This window comes from Prinia subflava, chromosome 1 (genome assembly GCF_021018805.1).
Source record: "Prinia subflava isolate CZ2003 ecotype Zambia chromosome 1, Cam_Psub_1.2, whole genome shotgun sequence".
Taxonomy (NCBI): domain Eukaryota; kingdom Metazoa; phylum Chordata; class Aves; order Passeriformes; family Cisticolidae; genus Prinia; species Prinia subflava.
Genome location: NC_086247.1, coordinates 151,512,894 through 151,537,456, shown reverse-complemented (window position 1 = coordinate 151,537,456; position 24,563 = coordinate 151,512,894). Strand labels below are relative to the sequence as shown.

Below are 24,563 nucleotides of genomic sequence, written 5' to 3'. Positions count from 1 at the left end.
ACATTTCACCATCTTCCCTAAGCTCACTGATTCCCAGAGGAGTTACCAGCTTGGCTTCACTACTTGGACAGATAGACCTGGAATTTTCATTGTTTTTACTACCCCTTTTAGAATTACAGAATAATTTGGGTTTGGAGAGACCTTTAAAAGCCGTCTGGTCCAATCTCTCTACATCTTCAACTAGATCAGATTGCTCGGATCTATCTTTCCCTTTCCCTTTCCCTTTCCCTTTCCCTTTCCCTTTCCCTTTCCCTTTCCCTTTCCCTTTCCCTTTCCCTTTCCCTTTCCCTTTCCCTTTCCCTTTCCCTTTCCCTTTTCCTTTCCCTTTCCCTTCTCCCTTTCCCTTTCCCTTTCCCTTTCCCTTTCCCTTTCCCTTTCCCTTTCCCTTTCCCTTTCCCTTTCCCTTTCCCTTTCCCTTTCCCTTTCCCTTTCCCTTTCCCTTTCCCTTTCCCTTTCCCTTTCCCTTTCCCTTTCCCTTTCCCTTTTCCTTTCCCTTTCCCTTCTCCCTTTCCCTTTCCCTTTCCCTTTCCCTTTCCCTTTCCCTTTCCCTTTCCCTTTCCCTTTCCCTTTCCCTTTCCCTTTCCCTTTCCCTTTCCCTTTCCCTTTCCCTTTCCCTTTCCCTTTCCCTTTCCCTTTCCCTTTCCCTTTCCCTTTCCCTTTCCCTTTCCCTTTCCCTTTTCCTTTTCCTTTCCCTTTCCCTTCTCCCTTTCCCTTTCCCTTTCCCTTCTCCCTTCTCCCTTCCTCCCTCCCTTCCATTAAATTCTCCATCCAAAATTCTTCTCCTTCCCTTTTAGAAGCTTCTTTTAACCCACAAATAAGTAACACAGAAGTCAGAGAAATTTTTTTAATACTCATCCTATTGAGTGTTCAGCTGTAGCTTTAACACCGCAGGAAAAAAAGACAAAGGTGCCTGGAAAACAAAGAAAACAAAGCAAACAAAGCAAAGCAAACAAATCCTTTGCTTTGTAATTTCAGTGCCACCTCCAGTCTTTAAGGAGAAACTGCAGAGCAGGGAAGTGCAGCAGGAGGACACAGCTGTCCTCTGCTGCCAGCTCTCCCAGCCCAGCGCTGAGGTGAAATGGAAAAAGGCCCTTGGGTGATCTCCCCAAGCTCCAAGTATGAAATCAGGCAGGAGGAACAGGCCCTGCTTTAAAGGTTTATCACTTAAAACCAGAAGACTCTGTCAAATAGACCTGATAATGGAATTGAACAAACAACAGCTACTTTGACTGTTAAAGGTGGGGTGTGTTGGTGTTTATTTAAGATGAGAAACTTGCTCCACTCCCTTAGTCAGGGTCTGCCAAGAGGATTTTTTCTACTATCTTTGATTTCAGACAAGCTGTTCTGTCAAAAGCAGCCAAGTCCTTTTGCCTTTGGAAGTTGTGTGGTGTCTTAAGCAAAGAAAATGCAGGGATCCAAGTGCAGAAATTACTTTTGCATTTTGAGACCCTGTGGCCTCTCCCTGGTCGCTCATACAACCAGGACTGGACCTGAAATCAAGATAAGACTATTTTTGATGCTTAATCATCCTTTGAGCAGTAGTTCTGCCTGGAAAATGGTGATCCAGGTGAAATTTTTCAAACTTGGACACAACTCCAGCTAATGAGCAAAGCACTTAAATGCTTCTAATGCCAAAGATCTTTAAAAGATGTGTAATGTGACAATATATCTTTTTTTTCAAATCTGATCTGATACAAATACAATATTAAGGTGATTTTTTCTGAGACACAGGATCAGGAAAAACAAAGATGAGTCAGGATATGGTTACATCCAACCTTCTGAAATATCCCTGAGGGCTCCCCCATGAAGGGCATGCAGCTGCCTGCAGTCACACTGACTCCACAACTCAAGGATATCAGAATATGGGTGCTGTAAGCAGGTCCTCTGATGGTGTTGGCCAATTTGTGTCTCTCTGTGTGTGGTCTCAGCCCCTCCAGCACTCCTTGAAAAAAATTCCAAACCCAGGAAGCTGAGGAAGCCTGTGCAGTCACACTGTAAATACCAATTCAGCCAATTGGCTGAACAAAAAATTATAAATAAATAAATAAAAACAGTATACGATATATTATTTATTTATTTATATTTTCAAATAAATATAGATATAATTTATATCATGTATAATAAATATATTATACTTTATTTATTTATTTATTTTTTAATTTTTCCAACCAATTGGCTGAAATTATGTACATAAATATAAATACCAATAAGTGTGGAACCACTGAGGTTGTTCCAGGAAACTGGACTCAAAGAGCTGAGCTTCTACATGTGGCACTTCATAAATCCACCTCTCAAAACTCCACCTTGACCCACCAGTGATACCATCAGCACAGAGACTGCCAGGGTTCCTTTCTCTGCTGGTCCAGTTTTCAAATAAGGAATACTGTAGAAAGATGGTTCTCCATGCCCTCTCCCAAGTACACAAGAACTCGGATATCAGGAGTAGCTTTTGAGGTCTGGTTTTGGTATCCATTTGGAGATACATGCACTGAGATGTTCAGAACTCTCTACCTGTGAGCATTCCTGTGCAAGGAGGAGCATAATCCTTGAGGTGCTCAGTGTACGCAGTGTCCAATGATTCTTCAGGAGTGCAGAGTGCTTAGAGCTCCTGGAAATCCAGCACTTTCTGTCATTCCTTGTTCTGCTTTTAAACTACCTTTGGAATTGAGTTTGAACCAAATTTGGGACGGCACCATCAAACACAAGGCTCAGTTACACAGTCAACAATGATTTTTTCCTCTGTGATTTTTCATGATTTAGCTTCCCCAGTCACCTTCACACAGCCACTCGAGAGCCAGCAGGCTGAGGAAGGTGGCAGTGTCACTTTGAGCTGTGAGGTCTCCAAATCCAGCTCCACCGTGCAGTGGAAGAAGGCGGGGACAGTACTGCGCCCCAGTGACAAATACAGGATGCGCCAGGAGGGCTCCGTGGCTGAGCTGACAATTCTCAACCTGGGCCAAGCCGATGCTGGGGAGTACACCTGTGACACAGGGGACCAGCAAACCACGGCAGCAGTGCACCTGAAAGGTGGGGCTTTGCATGGGGAAGAGCTGGGCACAGCCTGGCACCATGGCGGGGGCACAGGAGTGAGTGATTTGGCAGCTGAACCTTGTCCTGTGCCCAAGGAGAGCCACAGGCATTTCAGAGATGGGAGAGGTTTCAGAGGGCTGAGAACTGGGGCAGTTACCTGTAGAAATGGGTCTTTAGTCACTGATTCTGTGGTTTAATGATAATTAATTTCTACCCGTGGGAATCTGTTGATGAATTTTTCACAACACACAGGCTATGATTATACACATATTAAATATTTATTATACACACAACACAGTATCACTTGCAGGCTTTTTAGACTATCATATATGTGTGCATAACACACATGTAGACACGAATCATGCATCTGTAACACTGTAATATGTTGCTACGTGCCTGTGTACCCACATTTCCATGAGTTTAGAATCACAGAATCATGGAATGGCTTGAGTTGGAGGGGACCTTCAAGATAATTTAGTTCCTTCCTGCCATGGACAGGGACACCTTCCACTATCCCAGGGTGCTCCAAGCCCCGTCCAGCCTGGCCTTGGACATTTCCAGGAATGGTTTAGCTACAGCTTCTCTGGCCACCAGTGCCAGGGCCTCACCATCCTCAAAGGGAACAATTTCTTTCTAACATCTCAGCTAACCCTGTCCTCTTTAAGTTTGAAGCCATTCCCCTTTTTTCTGTCACTATCTACCCCTATAAAAAGCCCTTCTTCTTCTTCCTTTTAATAAGCCCCCATAAACCTTCTCTTCCAAGCTGAACACCCCCAGATTTATTATTTGGTGCCTCAGATAACAACATAGTGCTGCCAAGAAAGAACCTAACGACATGTTTAACCCAGGAAGCATCACTTGAAAGTAGATCTCAAACTCTGTTGCCCTTTCCATGAAGAACCAGCAGCCACCATCGTGGAGAGGCTGAAGGACGTTTCCACCTACGAGGGAGAGGACGCGGTGTTCGAGTGCAGGCTGTCCCGGGAAGCAGCTCAGGATGCCCAGTGGTTCCTGGGGGATGTTCCCCTGCAATCCAACGAAATGAACGAGATCAGAGTGCAGGGGACACGGCACAGTTTGGTCTTGAGGAAGGTGACCCTGGAAGACTGTGGGTCCATCAGTTTCAAAGTGGGGGAGCTGTCGTCAGCAGCACAGCTGAAGGTGGAAGGTGAGCAGCCTCCCAGGACGAGGGGTGGAGCAGGTACAGGCAGGCTTTGACTTCTGGAGAGGTGTATTTGGGATTAGGGAGCCTTGGAAATTTTGGGAGATTCTGCTAATCTAATTTAGCGACTTAGAGAGGTACTTCGGAGCCAGTCGTTTCTATTGTACATGGAACAAAGATTAATATTAGCATCCATCAGTGTTATTTGATATAATAATTAATATTAACATCCTTTGATGTTATTTGATATAATAATTAACATTAACATCCTTTGAAGACCATCCAACTAAGCAGCTGATGGTATGTCAGAATCAATGCTGAAGAGTGTCAAGAATATGCTCTGGATTAATCTCCTACTTGTGAAATTTAGATCATATTTGCAAAAGAAGTCTGAAACCTCTGAAAACCCTTTCTTTTAAGATACACAGAATGATTTTTGAAAGATAGCCCATGCCAATGCCTTCTGTGGTTTGTTCCTCTTGGATCTGGTTCCGAGTGTAACCCCAGACCCCCAGCTCTGCCCCGGGGGTGCTGCTGGCTGAGGATGCTGCAGCAGTGCTGCTCCCCTCTCCCCACAGCTGCCCCGGCCGCCTTCGTGAAGGCGCTGCACAACCTGGAGCTGCAGGAGGGTGGCACTGCCCACCTGTCCTGCGAGGTGTCCAAGCCTGATGTCCCCGTGGAGTGGAAGAAGGGCTCGTCCGTGATCCACCCCAGCCACAAGTGCAGCATCCAGCGGGAGGGGAAGGTGCACACGCTGGTCATCCGCAACCTGAGCCGCGACGACTCCGGGGAGTACAGCTGCCACACGGCTGCTGGCAAGACCACGGCCACACTGGAGGTCAAAGGTAGGGTTTCCTCTCTGCCCAGCAGTGGTGAGAGGAAGGAACATCAATTTTTAGAGCTCTCCACTACAAGAGAGGCACTGATCAGTGGAGGAAGTGCAGCAGAATTCGCCAAGTTTGTCAGGGGGCTGGAGCACATGAAGTACATGGATGAACTCTGTTGTGATAGGATAAGGGGTGATGGTTTTAAACCAGAAGGGGACAATTTAGATTAGGTATAAGAAAGCTATTTTTCACAATGAGGATGGTGAGGCCTTGGCACAGGCTGCCTGGAGAAGCTGTGGTTGCCTCTGGATCCCTGGAAGTGTCCAAGGCCGGGTTGGACAGGGCTTGGAGCAGCCTGGGACAGTGGAAGGTGACCCTGACAGTGACAGGTTTTGGAAAAAGATGATGGTACCTTCTAATTTAAACCATTCTGGGATCTAAGTATAAACAGAGGCAAGGGCAGCTGTGTTTGATAACTGGAGAAGAGAAAGTGGAAGGGAGACCTCGTTGCTCTCTGCAGCTTCCTAGTGGAGATCTACACAGGAGAGAGACACAGAACTTTCTTGGAGGGCTCAGTAAAGAGATGACAGGCAACAAGTGCAAGCTGCAGTGAGAGAAACTCAGATTAGAAAAAACCCAACTTTTAGCATGAAGGTGTGGTCAGACATTGGAACTGAGATCCAGAGGAGTGGAGGAATCTCCATGGACTCCTCCAGAGGTCCCTTCAAGCCTTAATTATTCTGTAATTGATCTCTGGCTGCAAGATCTGAAGCCTTGGATTGTAACGCCAGATTTATGTATTCTCTATATATTCTAATATAATCTACATGAATTATTCCCTATATTAATAATATTTGATGCAATATATTATATATTATTCTGTTTTGTGTATTACTCCATTATACTAGTCTACATATTCTATATATTCTATGCTCTAATATATTCTGTATGTTCTAATTTTCTGATATGTTCTATATATTTTAATATTATAGATTAATATATTTATTATATATATATACATGGATGTATATTTTATATTTTTATATATATTTGTATGTTCTTTGGGTGATTTTATCCCATTCTATGATTTTATTTCCAGGATGGAGAGCTATCTGGCCTTCAGTAATAATTACTGCACTTAGATGGGAATTCTTTGTGAAAAGAAGTCTGGGATGTGGGAAGAGAAATGTAGATCAAGTAGAAATCCAATTTTTCTTGCTGATTAACTCCCCTTCCTCCTCCTCCTCCTCCTCCTCCTCCTCCTCCTCCTCCTCCTTCTCCTCCTCCTCCTCCTCTATCTAGGTTTGACTTTGGCATCCCTGGAAGCTCTCCTTAGGGAAACCCAGCCGGAACGGCCCACGAACTTCACAAACAGCTCTACCCACCCCTTAACAATAAAACATTCCTTTCTTTTTGCCTCACCTGTAACATTTTTTTCTCCTCCCTGTGTCACCCCCGTTTTGCAGGCCCGCCTGTGCTGTTCAAGCAGTGGCTGAGGAACGAGGAGGTGGAGGAAGGGCGCACGGCCGTGCTGCGCTGCGAGCTCACGCGGCCCCACGCGCGCCTGGAGTGGCGCAAAGGGGACGCGGTCCTGCAGCCTGGGGACAAGTACGAGATGCGCCAGGAGGGGACACGGGCAGAGCTCCTCATCTACGAGGCTGAGGCTCAGGATGCTGGAGAATACACCTGTGACTCGGGGGATCAGCAAACCACGGCTTCGCTGCAGGTCAAAGGTAGGACGAGGTGTTTTTGGGGGGTGGAGAAGGCCTGGCTGTGTCCATCCTTCACAGAGGGGGATCCTGGAATCATCCAGGCCAGGCTGGGTGGGGCTCTGAGAGACCTGGTCTAGTGGAAGGTTTCCTGCTCATGGCAGGGGGTTGGAACTGGGTCTTTAAGACCCCTTCCAACCCAAACCATTCTCAAATTTAGTTTGAAAAAGAGCTCCGAGATCACTGAGTCCAACCAATAGCACAACACTGCCAAGTCCACCACTAAACCATGTCCCCAAGTGCCACATCCACATGGAAATCTTGTTTCTGAGTTGTCATTAACACTCTGTGAAATCAAACTGGAGTATTTCACCATACGTAGGACAAATCCATTCTAAATTGATCCATTGTATCTTTTAATACCTGAACAGCCCATGAGTTGTGGCCCTTTACCTTTCTTAGCAGCTGTGATTTTGGATTTTATAGTTTTAATAATTTTGTATTAAGAATTCTATGGCTTGGGATTTTACACTTTTATTCATTTGATACTTAGAACTCTATGGTTTGGGATTTTAGTTTTATTCATTTTGTACTAAGAGCTCTATTGGTTTCGGATTTTACAGTTTTATTCATTTTGTGCTAAGAAATCTATGTCTTTTGGATGAGATCACACTTGTAGCTTGTGGGTTTAGTCACCATAATCAACTCCTGCTCAGAGCATGTGGTTGCAGAGATTAAACATCCAAAATCTCATGTGCCAGCTGAAGGAACTGGGCTCTTTTAACCTGGAGAAAAGTAGGCTTGGGGGAGATGTTATCACTCTCTGCAACTACTGACAGGAGGTTCTAGTGAGGTAAAGGTTGGTCTATTTTCACAAGTAACAAGCAATAGGATGAGAGGAAATGGCCTCAAGTTGCGCTAGTGGGGATTTGGATTGGGTATTAAGAAATCATTCTTCACTGAAAGGGTGGTCAAGCATTGGCACAGACTGCCCAGAGAAGCAGAGGAGTCTCCGTTCCTGGAGATATTTCAAAGATGTGCAGATGTGACACTCGGGGATGTGATCTAGTGGTGGATTTGGCAGTGCTGGGTTAATGGCTGGACTTGATCTTAAAGCTCTTTTCCAACCCAAAGGGTTCTGACTCTCAGTGTCGTGACTGGTGGTGTTGTGCTCTGTGTTCTTACACCGAGAATGGTGAGTGTGGCCACGTGAAGACCTTCAGAGGCCCTGTGACCTCTGGCAGCCCTTTATGGATTAGCACTGGACACCTTTGCACTATCAGCTGATTCCATGAGCAAACTGTGGTTCAGAAAGAGGGGGAACTGCCCAGCTGGAGAAGTTACAAGCAGGTTTCTCACCTCTGAGCACTGTCACTGATGCAGTTGCTTCTCCACCGCAGTACTGCCAGTGCTGTTTAACAAAGAGCTGAAAAACGTAGAGGCTGAAGAAGGGGGAACGGCTGTTTTGCACTGTGAGATCTCCAAGCCGGACGCTCCCGTTGAGTGGAGGAAAGGAGGGGTGGTCATTCAGCCCAGTGACAAGTACGAGGTGAAGCTGAAGGGCAGCGTAGCTGAGCTGATCATCCATGGTGTAGAGCCTGATGACTGTGGGGACTATACCTGCAGCACTGGATACGAGATCACCACAGGGTCTGTGTACGTGCAAGGTAAGGTGGTGAAACATGGTGGAAATGCTCCAGTTTTCCGCCTGGGTTTCTTACTCCAAAGTCTTTGACAGTAACCGCCCAAACGACAGAAAGTCCATGAATTTCTTTCCTGGTTCCAGTAAAGATACAAACTCTGACTTCCAGGCTGGGGTTTGACCCATCTTTTTAAGTTAAACTCATTTGACCATACTGTGTTTCAGAACAGATGGTGGTACTGCTGAAAAACTTGGAGCAGTGGTCGTAAAAATACTGAAATTCTTGCTACAACTCATTGCAACTTCTATAATTGTTGGTAATCTTATTAGTACTTTAAAGCACCCAAGAGAATATTTTAAGTCTTTGAGAAGCTCTCTGCCTCATACAACTTCTCCAGATGGTTGCAACACACAGGAGAGCCAGGCACGACCTGGGCAAGGAGTGGCATTTCCTCCCAGTGCAAGGATGTTTGCAGACACACACACTGCTCCTGCAAGCAGCTGGAGGGCTGGAAGGTGGCTTCTAACCCTCTTCAAGAAAATTTTTTCCCTTGGAAAAGCACTACCAGTTTAACTCTCCTGGAGTTGCACTTGGGCTTGGGTTAGTTCCGCAGGGAGCGACTCGTGCGCGCTTTTTTTTGTGTTTTCCTCTGGCACCTTCTCTTGCTCTGTCACGCAGAAGAAACAGCAGTGGTAGTGTCTGGTTTAAGGAACACAGACGTCTTTGTGGGCGAGTCAGCCACCTTCACCTGCGAGCTCTCGCACCCGGGGGTGAGGAACGTGCAGTGGTGGCTGGATGGGACCCCCCTCCACAACAACCTGGTGACCGAAATCTCTGAGCGGGACGGCAGGATCCACACTCTGACCCTAAACGACGTGGCGTGCCACGACTCGGGCACGGTCACCTTCAGAGCTGGGTCCCTTATATCTACAGCTAAATTATTAGTCAAAGGTATTTCCCTGTGAGCAAGAAACACGTGGCCACCTCTGGAGCTGCTCCATGTGCTGGCGCTTCTGCCTTCCAGGCTACCCTTACTAAATCCCTTCATGGTTCTCCTGGGCCTTGCAACCCTCCCACTCTGGAAGTCTCCCCCTCTCACCCCAGAACTCTTCTGGGTACAACCACACTGATTTTTGCAGTGGTTTGGGTGAGGGAGGGTTGCAGGGTCAGGGCTGCTGCTTTCAGCTGACGTCAAAGAAGAGCTGAACCTAAACACCTGTGGTAGCATCCCCGCTTCAGCTTTTTTTTTCATAATACCACAAAATCTTGCCGAGGTGGTAATTCCCAAACCTGCCACTGTGCTGCTCCACAGCTGGGTTACTGGTGCTGAGCTCAGCGTGTTCCCAGGACAGGATTTGGGGCTGTTTCTGGAAACCAATGGGGGTGTGACATTCCAGGAACACAGAGACAAAATGTGCTTCATTTTTGAAAGCTCATCCCTGCACTGGCAAAGCTTTCTGGTCTGTTGAGTAAATTTTTTTTTTCATTTGGTAAGGGTAGCCAAAAGCTGCAAATAACACTGAGCTCCAGACTTGATAAAGCAAGCTCCTTCCCACCCAGTCCTTTTATAGCCATGGGGAAGATCTGTCATTTTTCAGGCAAAATTAAGGCTTATTCCCTGCTTAGAAAAGAGATAGATACACAGATTATAAAGGGTTAAAACATCTTTATTCAAATCTACTCCTGTGCTATAACTGGGCCATAACAGAAATGATCCAAAATATAAATTGTAGTCAGTGGTTGATGTCTCCTTCTCTGCATCATGTGTCTCTTGTACGTTCAGGAATTTGGTTTTCTGCGAAGATAAAATGCAAAATCACTTCTTCATGATACAGAATGATGCAGTGACAACACAGTGTGCAGACCCTGCGAGTCCTATGTCAGTTTGCACCCATTTTCAGAGACAGAACCTGGTTCTGAGCTTTCCAGACAAGGAAGTCCAGTGGGCCTAAAACATAAATTAAAATTAAATGCATCATTAGGTATTCTGCTCAGTGAATTAAAGGGCTCCTGAAAAATTTCCATTTCATGGAATCACAGCATCATTGATTTCGGAAGAAAGCTCTGGAGATCATCCAGTCCAACCCCACAGCTCATGCAGGTACACTCATGTATGTGGATATTTTGTGCTTCCATGAAGCCAAGACTCCTGAATTGCAAACCTGAATCACAGTAGCAATGTTTTATAACTGGATTGGGATAACCCCAGTTACACTGTGCTCAGTAATTCTTGATTTCATAGGAAAGTGAAACTTGTAAAATTCCAACCATCTTTGTATTGACAATTTTGTACGCTTTATTTTGTCCAGAAATTTAAACATAAATCTTTGTTTGAAATATATTTCAGTTGATCAAGCTATCCATGGCTTGCTCTTCATCAAGGAGCAAGTTGACTTTGTTCCATGAGCCTCATTCTCCTGGTTTAAGGCATGTTGGTAACTGGATTTATTCTGTAACAAGGCAGATCTCAGCTTTTCCTGCTGGGCCTTCACAACATCATTGCCCTGCAGCTGCATTCATTCCACGACCCAGAGTGATGGTTCACAGGTGATGGGGAGGATGGAAAAGGGTGAAGGAGCTGCTGCTGTTTTCTAGCTCCTCTGGGCAGGTGAATTGCAGGTTCCAGGGTACACATTGGCTCCTAGGTGCCAAAGAGCTCCTGCAGAGATGAACAGGGCCACCAAGGTCCTTTCCCTGGCCACCAGCAAGGGGACAGTGGAACCAGCACCTTCTCCAGCACCCCAGGTGATAATTGCTGTGAGAAACATCTTTCTACATCGTGTGGAAGAGGAGGGGTTTGTTCTCCCCAGCTGCACAGACACCTGCTTGTCTCTTCAGCCAGCAAAACATCTCCAAGATCTTCCATGGAGGCCTCCTCTCCACGGACACATGTGGCAGAGGGAACCTCAGTGAGCAGGATCAAGCCTTGCAACAAGTTTCCAAATGATGTTTGCAAAGCTCTCTTTGCTCCCCAAGGTCTGCCAGGAGCATCCCAAACCCCCAGCCTGCTGCAGCAGTTTCAAGAGGAGCATTCCAGACAGAGATCCTGTGGGGTTTATTCCAGCTGGCTTGTGAGCAGAACAATTTTTTGAAGAATAAGGACATCACACAATCACAGAATGTCCAGAGCTGGAAGGGGTCCTCAAGGATCATCGTGTCCAGCTCCTGATGATACCTCAGCTTTCTCTGAGTGTCATCTTCTTATGTCCTTTTGTAGCCCTCTCATTTTATTTTTAAAGCTGACATAATTCTACTGAGAATGATGTTTTAGAGAAAGTTCCATTTTCAGGCTGCACTGAGATTTTTCCTTTTGACCTGCTTATTGCATTGTACATGGATAGTCCAGTCTGACATCTCAGGAGGGACTCTTGGCTGCTTTGGAAGCTCACAGTATTTTAGGTCAGATATATCTACTTTGCCTTACAGCTGCCTCACAAGCAGCAGAACCTAGCAGAACTTGGGTTTTTAAAGTGCTTAAATGCAGCCTCGTGAATCTCACCATCTGCAGAGGCCCTGCATATCTAGCTGATCTTTGCATTTTAGGGTCTCTCAGTCTGAGATGTCAATGGTTTATGATCTCTCAGTGATCTCTAGATAAAATACTGTAAAGGAAATCCTACTGTTTTTATCCAACAATGTGTCTGGTGCAGAGGAACACACGAATAATCAAAGCAATATTCATCTGCTCCTGTGGAGAACCCATTTTTGTCACAGTTGTCCTGGATATTTGCTTCTCACATGACTTCTGACAGCCGAGACCACTCCAGGACAGAAATGGGAGCCTGCATTTGAGGAGTGTGTTCCTTTCTGATGAGTAGTTATATTTGAGTCACACAAGGAGCTTCCAGTAGAGTTTGTGGTGTTTTCCTATTGCTCTGTGAGGTTGAGAGTTGCAGGGAACCACTCACTGCAATCCTCTGCATCCCACCTGGTAACCAAACCTTCCACATTTGGGAAGCAGAAGAGTTTCACATCCAGCGCTTTGCAGCCTGGAATATCTCAGAAACACTAAGCCAACAGTCCAAACTCAGGACTGTTCCAGCACAAGCCTTAATTCCTGGTGGCCCATTTCCCATTGTAATGGTTGTGTTCTAATGCACCAGCCTGGCTTCCATCCTGCTCGATGCTGACACAGGCACAGACTAAACTGCTAATCCCCAGCGTGCCCAGCCACCCCCCTGCTTGCACTGCCACTCTGCTTGCTCCCCACGGGCTCTGTGCTTGGCAAAAAACCCTCCAAGGGGTGACTTCCATGGGGATCCACTAATGCATGTCCTTCCTGACGTGTTGGTTAACAGATCCCACCATTGAAGTGGTCAGTCCCATGCAGGACATGACTGTTGATGAAGATGGCCCAGCAGAGTTCATATGCCAATATTCTAGGCCAGTGCACGCCATCTGGAAGAAAAACGATCAGGAAATACATGCAGATGGGCAGCGAGTGATTATCGATCAGGACTGGAATGTGAGCATGCTAAAAATTAACCCCACGGTCCCAGAAGACACTGGCATCTATTCTTGTGAAGCTGAAGGCATTAAAGTGATGGCTACACTTGATGTTCAAGGTGAGGTCTTCCAGCCAGAGAGGAAGACTACCGTGGGTTCCAAATGAAAGAGGTAGAAAAATCATGGCAAGGCTTTGCAATAAGGGACACATCAGATACCTGCTCTTGGTGTTCACTCCAGTACTGAAAATGAGGATAAAAATAGTTGGGGGATGATGGGAATTGAATGTGAAACTGCAGCATTTCCTTATTTCTAATTAAAACTCACCCATTACACCACTCAGCCATCCCACCTCTTCTGCAATGAGCTGGAATGTCAGTGTGATGGGATGTGTCCTGCTGAACTGTTGTAAAAATCACAGGTGTATTGTTAGTCCAAAGGAATAATACAAGTATTTTTTTGCTTTTAAAGAGCATTTTTTACAGTGTGACTTAAAAACAGTAACTAATGGATAGCATGGAATTCCATTTTATTTTGCTGAGTAAAGGAGCTTGGTAATTTGCCTATTTCAAATAGTGATCCCTCAGGAATCACATCCCCACTCAGCACTCACATTTGTGGAGACCCTGAGGAACAATATATACAAAAATTAACAAAAGTTAGGATATTATTGTGGAAATTTTTTATTTTTTTCTGCTGCATATGGAATTCCTGGGTTTGGTTAAGTGAATTGGTGTGATCAGCAACAGCAGGTTCTGATTTCTGAATATTTGTGGCTATTTTGCCTTCTTGCTTAACTAGAGTGGGTTGTTAGTGAAGAAGAACAGGGTGTTATTTATTATAATGTTTTCTAAATTGATAAGCATTTTCCATTGTAGGGATTTAAAAAGAATTTAATGAACATAATCCAAAAGCATCCCAGAGGAGGTAGGGTTAGCAATTGGCTGCTTTCCATAGTTAGGGAAACCAGCTCTTCCAAAGAACACAGATAAACAATTTGGGTTGTTCTGACAAAAATTATGAACTTCTCCGAGAAGAGTTTGCAACCTCCTCATTGTTCTCCATAAGTATGAATCTTATAAAATACAGATTTATTTTTTTTTCAGTATTATAGAAGCCCAGAATAGTTTGGGTTGGAAAAGACCTTAAAGGTCATGTAGTTCCAACCCCCTTCCATGGGCAGGGACACCTTCCACTATCCCAGGTTGCTCCAAGCCCTCTCAAACTTGGCCTTGGACACTGCCAGGGATGAGGAGTTCACACAAATCATCTCTAGGCATCTTTTAATTAGTAATAAGTTAATAAATATCTGGTAGCTTGTGCTTTTTGGGTATGTTTGTTTGCTTTTACCATTAAATAAATTGCTCAGTTTAGGAGTTTTCTAACATTTTGTTAATTTTTACTAATTTATTTGCTGGTGTTTTTGCTGAGCACAGTACCAGATGATCCGTAGAGATGTAAACAGGGATGTCTCAGGGTCTTGGTTTATAACAGAAATCATGCTGTGACCATTTTGTGGCATTTGTGTAAACTGCATTTACTCAACCGTGTGTCCCCACCCTTGTGCATGTCATTTGTCCCTGTAGCAACATGAATTATACCCACATTTAATTTGGCATCGAGCTAATTGTGTCTGTGCAGGTGCCAGCTGATGCATGACTGCAGTGTGGGGGTTTGTGCATGTTTCTGACCCCACAACTCACCTCACAGCATGGGAAAATAAACCTAAATGTCACAGAGCTTTTATGGTAATTCAGAAATTTACTATTCAAAGTAATCTTGATAGAGATTTGGACTTCCTGTGTGTTTCCTAGAGGCAGAATTATCTCAGATAATCGTCACTGTAGCTTTGCTAGCCATAATATTCTCTTACATTTACTTTGCAAGGAAAGTAAAAGGATTTTATCGTGAGCTGTCAGTGGATTCACATCTCCTCAATCATGGTGATAATTGTGCTGTCTGGGAGATCTTTGGGAAACATTTCTTGTCATAGGACAAAAGGAATTTGGTTGAACTTAATCTTCCTCAGCTAGGCCTTCCTATTGAATATTGGCCTGAATCATAGAAATATGACTATATTTTCCTTTATTTATAAAAACAGTCAGTTTTTTGGAGGAAATCCCTGTGAAGTGCTAGAGGTTCTAGATGAAATGCTGAAGATTCTGGAGGTTTATAATTATTTTTAAACTGTCTTTAAATCTTTTTATTGTAATATTTTGTTTGGGCGCGGTTGCAATCAACGATTAAACCTACAAGCACAGTTTATCACATCCACATTTTTCCATCAGCTCTGCAGCAGTGGGAGTCATCCAGTGCTCCGAGGCTTGCTAATATCCAGAGATGTATGGCCAAATAATTAATAATGTTAATTTTCCTTCTTTTCTAGCCAAGAACAGCATTGTCCAGGGCTTGGAGAACGTGGAGGCCGTGGAAGGAGGGGAAGCCCTGTTCGAGTGTTACCTCTCCAAGCCTGAGACCTACAATTACAACTGGCTCATTGATGATGAACCTGCCAAAACCACAGAAAACACCGAGATGGTTTACTTCGAAAATGGGCTCAGGCATATCCTGCTGCTGAAGAATTTAACTCCCCAGGACAGCTGCAGGGTGACTTTCATGTGCAGTGATGCGGTGACCTCAGCCTTCCTCACAGTGAAAGGTAACTCAAGTGCTTGGGCAGGGGAAGTCTTTAATTTCTGGTTGGAAAGGGGATAGAAACCAGGAAAACATGATGAGTAGCAGCAAGGAAAAGTTGCGTTTTTTGTTTGTCTCTTACCTAAATGTTCTTCCCACACAATAAATCATAGAATCATTCAGGTTGGGAAAGATCTCTAAGATCATCAAGTCCAACCTTTAACCTAACTCTGCCAAGCCCACCACTAAACCCACAGAATCACAGAATGGTTTGGGTTGGAGGGGACCTTAAAAATAATCCAGTGCCACCCCTGCTGTGGGCAGGGACACCTTCCACTATCCCAGGGTGCTCCAAGCCCTGTCCAGCCTGTTCTTGAACACTCCCAGGGATCCAGGGGCAGCCACAGCTTCTCTGGGCAAGCTGTGCTAGGGCCTCACCACCCTCACAGGGAAGAATTTCTTCCTAATATCTTATATAAACCAATTCTCTCTCCATCTGAACCCATTCCCCCTTGTCCTGTCATTCCATGCTCTTGCAAAAAGTCTCTCTCCATCTTTCTTGTTGGCTCCCTTCACATACCAAAAGGTACAAATTAGATCATCCCAAAAATTAGATCATGTTTCAGATTTTTGTTTTTCCCTGAAAAACAAAAATCTGAAACAAATCCAATTCTCTCACCCCTAAATGGATAATGCTTTACAACTTCCTTATTTTCTTGTTCTGTAGGATGTGACATGGTTTATAAGCAGCACCAGCTGGCACTGAGTTAGCAGCAAATGACTGTCTCAGAGTTGTCATGATTCTGATGAGCTTGGTTGTGTTTATGGGCACTTCAGGGCTTCATAGAAGAGGGTTTTATCAGCAACAATATTATCTCTGTACCCTTCTACTTTATGCTGTTACTGGAGACCCCAGTGGGGACCAGAACCCCTTTCTATACAAGAAAGTAGAAGTACAAAAGCAGAGATCAGTCCCCATTTACGGATTAGATAGGGCTTGGAGCAACCTGGTCTGGTGGAAGGAGTCCCTGCCCAAGGCAGCAACAAGATGAGCTTTAAAGTCCCTCCCAAAACAAACCACACCACACCAAACCAAACCATTCTGTGATTCTAAACCTTCTGGCAATATACATAAACCTTTTAACAATCTCGGTCTCCAAGGCCAGGCTGTTCAGAGCTTCACCACAAATATTCACAAAATCTCTTGATTGTTTCTGTAACTGAGGGCTTGATCACTGATTTTAACCTACAGGGTGGCGCCTGCAGTTCTTGCAGCCCCTCAAGGATGTGGAAGTGCCTCTGGGGGAAAAAGCAACATTCAGCTGTGTCCTGAGTGAAGCTGTGCCAGTGAATGAGGTGGCCTGGTACAGCAATGGCACAGAGATCCAGTCGGGTGAGGACTGGGAGGTGCAAGCAGATGGAAACAAATACAAACTTACTCTGAAAAAAGCCCAACTGCATCACTCTGGAGAGGTGACCTTTGCTTCCAGGGAGGCCATTTCATCAGCCAAGCTGTCTGTGATAGGTGAGTGGTGTTCCAGCCCAGGGGCACTCAAAATCTCAAGCTTTGGTATTGAGCTACAACATTGAATTTTCCAGTCTTTGTGCTGATTCTTTCCATTTTGCCTCATATATCCCAAAGTAGTGTTCTTATGAGAAGATATTACTGGCAACTTGTTCTTTGACCAGAAGTAATCCACCTCATCAGAAGAAAAATGTATCAGGCTAGTGATGATAGAGATGGTCCCCAACTTTCTTTAGCTGCAGTCTTTTGTAAAATGGAACATAAACTCTAGCAAAAATCAGTATTCTCAGAGTTCAGCTTCGCTCTTGGCAAACGTGGGCACAGGAGGGAGCTGAGTTACAGTCCATGTGGAAAAATGATCCAGGACAGCAGAGGAATCTTTGAGCTCTGCTAATCAGCTCAGGTGCAGGGCAACCAGTGTTCCAGATTAATGAGAGGCACACTAAAACCTTCAAGTAGGGGACACCTGTGAAGCACACACCTCCTGCTTCAGAGACACGAGAGTTAATAGTTAAGTAGGGAAGGTGTTGATTGCCTAATTCTCTTGTGGAGCAGGTTGGATTATGACATGTCAGTGTCCATTTCAGCATGCAGGGTCTGGCTCCTTCCCACGGTGGGACAAGTGGGTCACCCAGCAGTGGTCACCCAGCACCATCCCAGTGATGGTTACGAGATAATTAAATGTATTTTAGCTGTAGCTGCAATGTTAAAGAGTCACTGATGGATTATTTGTACTTTAAATGACTACAGGCAGTCTCTGTCTAATGATTTCTGAGACTTAAGGGATCTCTGTTACATATTCCAGTCATTTCCATCACAATTAAAAAAAAAAAGATGGATTTAAATCAGCTTTTTCTAATTTTGAGTACTTCTGTTTAATGAACTTCAAAATAAGGCAATACTCTTCCTGTTGACAGATTTTTCTGTATGAAATTTGGCTGACAACAGAGAAAAGACTTTATGTTGTTCTTGTGGTGTCCAGAGTTAAAGAACTGGCTGTTGACCATGTTTGGCTTTAATTCTTTGCGTTGGTATATCATGGCAGGTCATTTACATCATAAATATCTTGAACTCAAGTCTGAGAGAATTATTTCTGGCTTTAAGGCCAAAATGTAATGTAAGCAAGGAACATTTTCCAGTGTACTGAGTGTAGGGATTGGGGTTAGATGGTCTTCAATGTCCCAGCCCAAACTATTCTGTGATCACAGGCAGTAGGACACCAGATCATTCCCATCACATATTTATTTGTTATTGCCTGATGCTGTGACATATGCTGCAATTACACAGAAGTGGAGTGACTCGTTATTAAAATAATTGAGTTATTCTTTAGTCCCATAATAACTTGATTTCAATTAAGGCCAGACCTAAAATAAACACAATCAAGGTTCAAACATGCTTGTGATTTTCAGTTAAATTCCTTGATAGTACAGACTGTGTGGGGTTGTCTTTATTTTGAGCTTGGTGGGACAAAGGCAATACGAGACGTTAATTCTGTGAGATGAGAGTTGGAAAATGAATGTTTGTCACTGGCAGCACAGATCAGGGCAGACAGGGGTAAATCAGTGGTGCTCAGGTACTCATGGCCGTGACTTTATGATGAATTTACACTCAACTTTACAAAAGGAGAATACTCAGTCCATTGTGCTTCCCTCCTCATGGCTTGTAGAAGGCTCTTGGGTGTTTCAGGGTGAAGTGTTACTCCTCACATCGTGCATCACTGCTGAATTTCTTGAAGAGCCAGATGTATTCAGCTCTGTGAGGGTTCAATAGCTCTGAGGGTGTCCAGCACCTCACAGAAAATGGCTTCAATAACGAGCGAGACAGCATGGTTGAGTGTGTCTTGAAAAAGTAAAAAGGTGTTAAATAAGAAGAAAATAATACAAAACAAAATAACAAAGCCATTCACAGTGTAGGGACAGATTCCACACACCTGCTACAAAACCTCGAAAATGCACTGAGGAGCCTCGTGTTTTCCTTTAAGTATTGGATGATTTAGGTGGTTTTTTTGGCAAACAGCCCAATAGAGAATATCTACATTTCTGAGGAACAGGTAAAGAGACCTATCAGTGTTTTTGTCTTGGCACTGAGCCAATTACTGTCAGCACAGCAAAGAAGTTTCTGTGTCCTTTACCATACACAAACAGCAAGGGGATGAATCTTAAACCTTTCCCTATGTGGAAACCCCTGCAGGGGTGTGGGGTGCATTCCCACACCTCACGGGACCTCTGTTGTGCCCCCAGCCCTCCCCGAGCCACCCGAAGAGCCACAAGTCCTCAGTCAGAGCGGCCACTCCGTCACCCTGTCCTGGCACGAGCCGCCGGGCGAGGGCGGCCGGGACGTCCTGGGCTACAAGGTGGAGAGGAAGATCCCGGGTGTTGGCTGGCAGTCCTGCAGCGAGGAACTGATCCAGACCACGGAGCTCACGGTGCACGGCCTGGCCCCGGGGGAGCCCCACAGGTTCCGGGTGTCGGCCGTGAACAGAGCCGGGGCCGGCGAGGCAGTGCACTTCCCCCAGATGGTGCGGCTAGGTGAGGATGGACACAGCCCCAGGGAGGGCTGCAAGCTCCTGCAGACCCCCATCTTGCATGGCATGCCTGCTTCACCCATTCCAGGCATCTCCCAGTGCAACATCTTTCAGTGCTTGGCAGCCAGCACAATAGAGGAGGAAGAGCTTGGGATGAAGGAGTCGTTCTGGGCTGCTGTGAACAAAACCTGCTGCATTTTTAGCACTCGGCACTGGTTTCCTCCAAGCTGCATCCAGCTGTCTTGCAGCCTGCACTGCATCATCCATGTGCTGGCCCCTCTCCATGGGTTTCTTGCACTGCATCATCCACGTACTGGCCCCTCTCCATGGGTTTCTTGCACTGCATCATCCATGTCCTGGCCCCTCTCCATGGGTTTCTTGCACTGCATCATCCACGTGCTGGCCCCTCTCCATGGGTTTCTTGCACTGCATCATCCATGTGCTGGCCCCTCTCCATGGGTTTCTTGCACTGCATCATCCATGTGCTGGTCCCTCTCCATGGGTTTCTTGCACTGCATCATCCGTGTGCTGGTCCCTCTCCATGGGTTTCTTGCACTGCATCATCCACGTGCTGGCCCCTCTCCATGGGTTTCTTGCACTGCATCATCCATGTGCTGGCCCCTCTCCATGGGTTTCTTGCACTGCATCATCCATGTGCTGGCCCCTCTCCATGGGTTTCTTGCACTGCATCATCCGTGTGCTGGCCCCTCTCCATGGGTTTCTTGCACTGCATCATCCATGTGCTGGCCCCTCTCCATGGGTTTCTTGCACTGCATCATCCATGTGCTGGCCCCTCACCATGGGTTTCTTGCACTGCACCCATGGCTGGTCACCATGAGTGTCTTTTCTGGTGGAGTTAGGACGGAATGAGTGAAAAAGGGCATGCTGGAATGTGTTGGGGGTAACCACGACCATGGCTGTGGGCAGGCAGTGTTGTCTTCTTCACCCATCTTTCTCCTTTTTTATGTTTTTTTATGCGTCTTTTTTGAGAATCCCTGCAAAGAAATGCTGGAGGATGCAGTTCTTTTGCTGTCTGATGGTGAAACTTTGGAAACTACAGTGGGATGGGGAGTCTCTCAGTCATTCTTTTCTTCCAACTCTTTCTCTGGTATCACTCCTCTAAATTCCTCAAAATTAGTATAACAGTAAAAAAATACTCTTTTGCTTAAGGTTCAGGCACACAATGACTTTTTTTGCAACAATAAGGGCTGCCAATGCTGGACCCTGATGACTCTGCACATGCTGATTTTGTCAACAACAAACCCAAGGCATTTTGGGCAGCCATCCCCTCATCCTGGTGAAATGTGCAGAGAGGAAGGTAACCTTGAAGGATGTGCTGTTTTTGGGAACCCAGCGCTGTCTTTTGCATCCCAGTCAACATCTCTGAGTTTAATGTGATTTTCTTTGAGTTATCATGGTTGTACAAACAGCATTCTGTTGGTAGACCTCCTTCCAAAGTAAAGAAGATGCAGAGAATTTTTGATTTTAAATTATTTATGCTTTTTGATAATTTTTACTCTTCCTAAGATAGCATAAATATATATTTTTTGTATTTCAAGGCTGAGATGAATGCCACTTTGAATAATCTCTTTTCATTCTATTTATTGTTTCTTTTTTGTCTCACATCACAACTCCTTCACTTCAAAACATTTAGGATCTAGAAGTCTGCAGAACTTCTTTTATACAGGTGATGGGTAAATGAAGACCAGCAAACAAACACAGGATTGTGGAAAATGCAACCACTTTTGCATGTGTATGTTTAGATGGAGCTGGTTTAAGCACTGGGAGAGCTTGAAAAATTGTCTTGATGCTATCTTTGGACATGCACACTGGATGCTGCCAGTCTTTTCATTTTTTTTCCTTTGGTTGTCTACAACAGCTGAAAAATCTGTAAATGATGGATGGGATGCTTTTATGGGGTGGGGTGTCTTAAAGCTAGATCATAATTTATTGTTTGTGTTAATTCACTTTATTTTTGTAATTGCAGAACCTCCAGTTACAGTCACACAGCCTTTGGTGGGAGGATCTGTCTCGGAAGGAGGTGTGGCTCGCCTGGAGTGCACATTGTCAAGTAAAACTGAGGAGAAAGTGACTTGGTTCAAGGGCAAAGAACAAATAAAAGCTGGAGGGAGGTACGAGATCCTTTCTGATGGAGCTAAGCAGATCCTCATTATCCGTGGATTTAAACCTGAGGATCAGGACAGCTACACCTGCATGGCTTCTCCAGAAGTCAAATCTGTTGCCAGCCTGTGTCTCGAAGGTACAAAGTGTGCATTGCTGGGGTGTTAAATCAGGTCTGGTATGGACATCCAGGGGCATCTCCACAGCTTGGACTGGAGTTAATGTTCTTTTAGAAGCTATGATAACAATCCACAAGGAATTGTTATTTTCCTGTTTGGCATTGCCCAGTATGTTCCTGTGTTCCAAATGGTTTTGAGTTACTCAGATTAGAGTTTCTGGAGACAGATATTTAAGGTGTGACATTATTGTCTCTATACGAATTTTTGGTGCCTTTTGAGATGCTTTAAGGTATTCTGTGGATGTCCCAGACAACCTGGAGCATCTCAAAAGGGACAGGGCAACATGTAGAGGCATTTGAATGTGTCCCAGACACCTTCAGACTTGGGCACATCCAACCAAGCAGGTGTGTCTGTGTGAGGTGGGAGTCTCAGCTCCCAGCACAGCCACTGGAGATCTGTTCAGGACAGACAGGGAAGCTCTGTATATCTGGGAGACAGGATGAGCCAGGATAGCTTTCCAAGCTCCACTGGCAGTCCTAACAACCAGTTCATCAACTGCAACATTAAAAAGGGCAGATGTATTTTTGGGTTCACATGTCCAAGGAATTAAAAAAAAAAAAAAAAAAAGTCGTTTGATAATGTTTTAAGAGCATGCATAGAATCACAGGATTGTTGAGGTTGGACAGACCTTCTGAAGATGGTGTGGTCCATCCTCCTCCTCAAAGCGTGGTCAGCTAGGACGAGTTCACCAGGACCAGAATTAGTTATATCAACTTCCCAGAGAGGGTGTGAAGTCTCCTTCTCTGGAGATATTCAAAATCCAGCTGTACGCAGAATAATGTGATCTAGGGGACTGTGCTTGAGCAGGGAGGTGGGGCTAGATGATATCCAGTGGTCCCTTCCAACCTTCCCCACCCTGTGATTCAGTAAATTCCCATTTTGTTCTCAGTATGATGCTTAGTTAAATGCCAGTGAGACTCCTGCAGGACATTTCCATGTGCTTTCTCAAAACTCACAGATATTTAACTTCTCCTCTGTTTGATTCCCTGCAGTTCCCACAGTGTCGATGCTGAAGGAGATTGCCAGGGAAGCTCCCACTGCCAGCCGGGCTGAGGAGCTGGTGGATGGGCACACCCAGCCCAGCCTGCCCCCCGAAGCTGCCCAGGAGGGAGATCTTCACCTCCTCTGGGAAGCCCTGGCCAAGAAACGCCGCATGAGCCGGGAGCCCACCTTGGATTCCATCAGCGAGGTGCCCGAGGAAGATGAGAAGCTTCAGAAGCTGAGGAAGGAGGAAGCAGAGATGTCTCACTATTACTCAGAGGAGTACTCCACGTGTGACGAGCTGGCCAGGACAGGAGAGGCAGATTTCTCTTTCACGAGCTCTGATGATGAGTCGAGAGCTGGGACTCCTTCCCTAGTAAACTACCTCAAGAAAGCTGGGAAGAAGACCATCAGTGTGACCAGCAAGGCTCAGTCCTCCTCCACAGGAAAATTATGGAAACAGTGGGAGACATCCACTGTGGAGACCACAGCAGCCACCACAACTGCTCAGCCAGCTGAACCAGAGCTGCCAGATTTAGACGACCCCTCCATGAACAAGGCGGCCGTGAAGATCCAAGCTGCCTTCAAAGGCTACAAAGTCAGGAAAGAGATCAAGCAACAGGAGTGCCCGGTGTTCACGGAGACCTTCAAAGACTTCTCCGGGGAGCCTGGGAGCACCCTGCACCTGGAGTGCGTGGCGCAGAGCAAAAGCGACATGAGCGTGTGCTGGCTGAAGGACGGCAAGGAGCTCTCGGACGGGCGCTACTACCACATAGACAACTACAGCGACGGCACCTGCTCCCTGATCATCGCCGGCCTGGACAGGAAGGACGCGGGCAAATACACCTGCCAGGTGTCCAATAAGTTTGGCAAGGTCTCCCACAGCGCTGAGGTGGTGGTGGGGACTCAGGAACCTCCGGTTCTTCCCAAGGAGAAGCGGAGTAAGCAGAGCACTGACAGCGAGACTGAGAGCTCATCCGGCAGCGAGCTGGATGATGCTTTCAGAAAAGCAGGAAGGAGACTCCACAGACTATTCCGGGCCAAGATCTCCACGGAGATCTCTGATGTGGAGGAGGAGCTCTTTGTCAGCGCTGATGAAGGGGATGTAGAGGTGGTTGACCACCAGACGTACCGTGAGGACGACCAGTACATCTACATCAAGTTTGAAGTCATGTCTGAGGCCAAAACAGCTGTCACGAGGTTCAGGGAGATGTTTGGTGCTCTGGGAATTCCTGTGGAGATCAACATCCTGGAACAAGGCCCGAAAAAAATCGAATTGCGCATTGGGAAGGCATCACCTCCCACCTTTGGGAAGTTTGCACTTCCAGCAGCGAGACCTCCACCACCTTTGCTGACTTCTGACACAGGTAGGGGAAGCAAACCTTGTTTATTCCTTGGAAAAGACAGTAGGAACAGGTCACAATATAATAATATAATTTTTTGACTTTCAGGCATTTTTTTTTTTAATTTGGTGCAGATATTTTTATGAAAGCTTTGCACTTTAAAAAAAAAAAAATTTATTCTTTTTCATTTTAAGGGAGAGGAGGCACATTGGTGAGGGTGTTGCAATGTTTTAACTTACCTATGAAGCTCCTTTCTGTGCTAGGAATATCACCTACTACAACATGACCATAAATACTACGATTATTGTACTTAAATGAATTATGTAGGGTTTAGAATGGTTCTGAGGGAGACAAGATGTTTTGTCAAGGAGAGGACCATATACAATTGGCAACTGTGGGGTTTCTGTGCTGATGGAATATCTTCATAGTACTATGTAGT

General features: G+C 45.5%; 1 protein-coding gene across 1 annotated transcript in view; it reads left to right on the top strand.

The window, feature by feature from the left end:
- OBSCN (obscurin, cytoskeletal calmodulin and titin-interacting RhoGEF) overlaps positions 1–24,563 on the top strand; it is a 138,980-nt gene that overhangs the window by 82,687 nt on the left and 31,730 nt on the right. Inside the window, 8 exon segments of the mRNA XM_063392377.1 lie at positions 3,929–4,198; positions 15,204–15,476; positions 16,704–16,976; positions 19,217–20,355; positions 20,491–20,539; positions 21,488–21,714; positions 21,717–21,782; positions 22,855–24,148. Of these exon segments, the coding sequence (XP_063248447.1) occupies positions 3,929–4,198; positions 15,204–15,476; positions 16,704–16,976; positions 19,217–20,355; positions 20,491–20,539; positions 21,488–21,714; positions 21,717–21,782; positions 22,855–24,148 (3,591 nt within the window).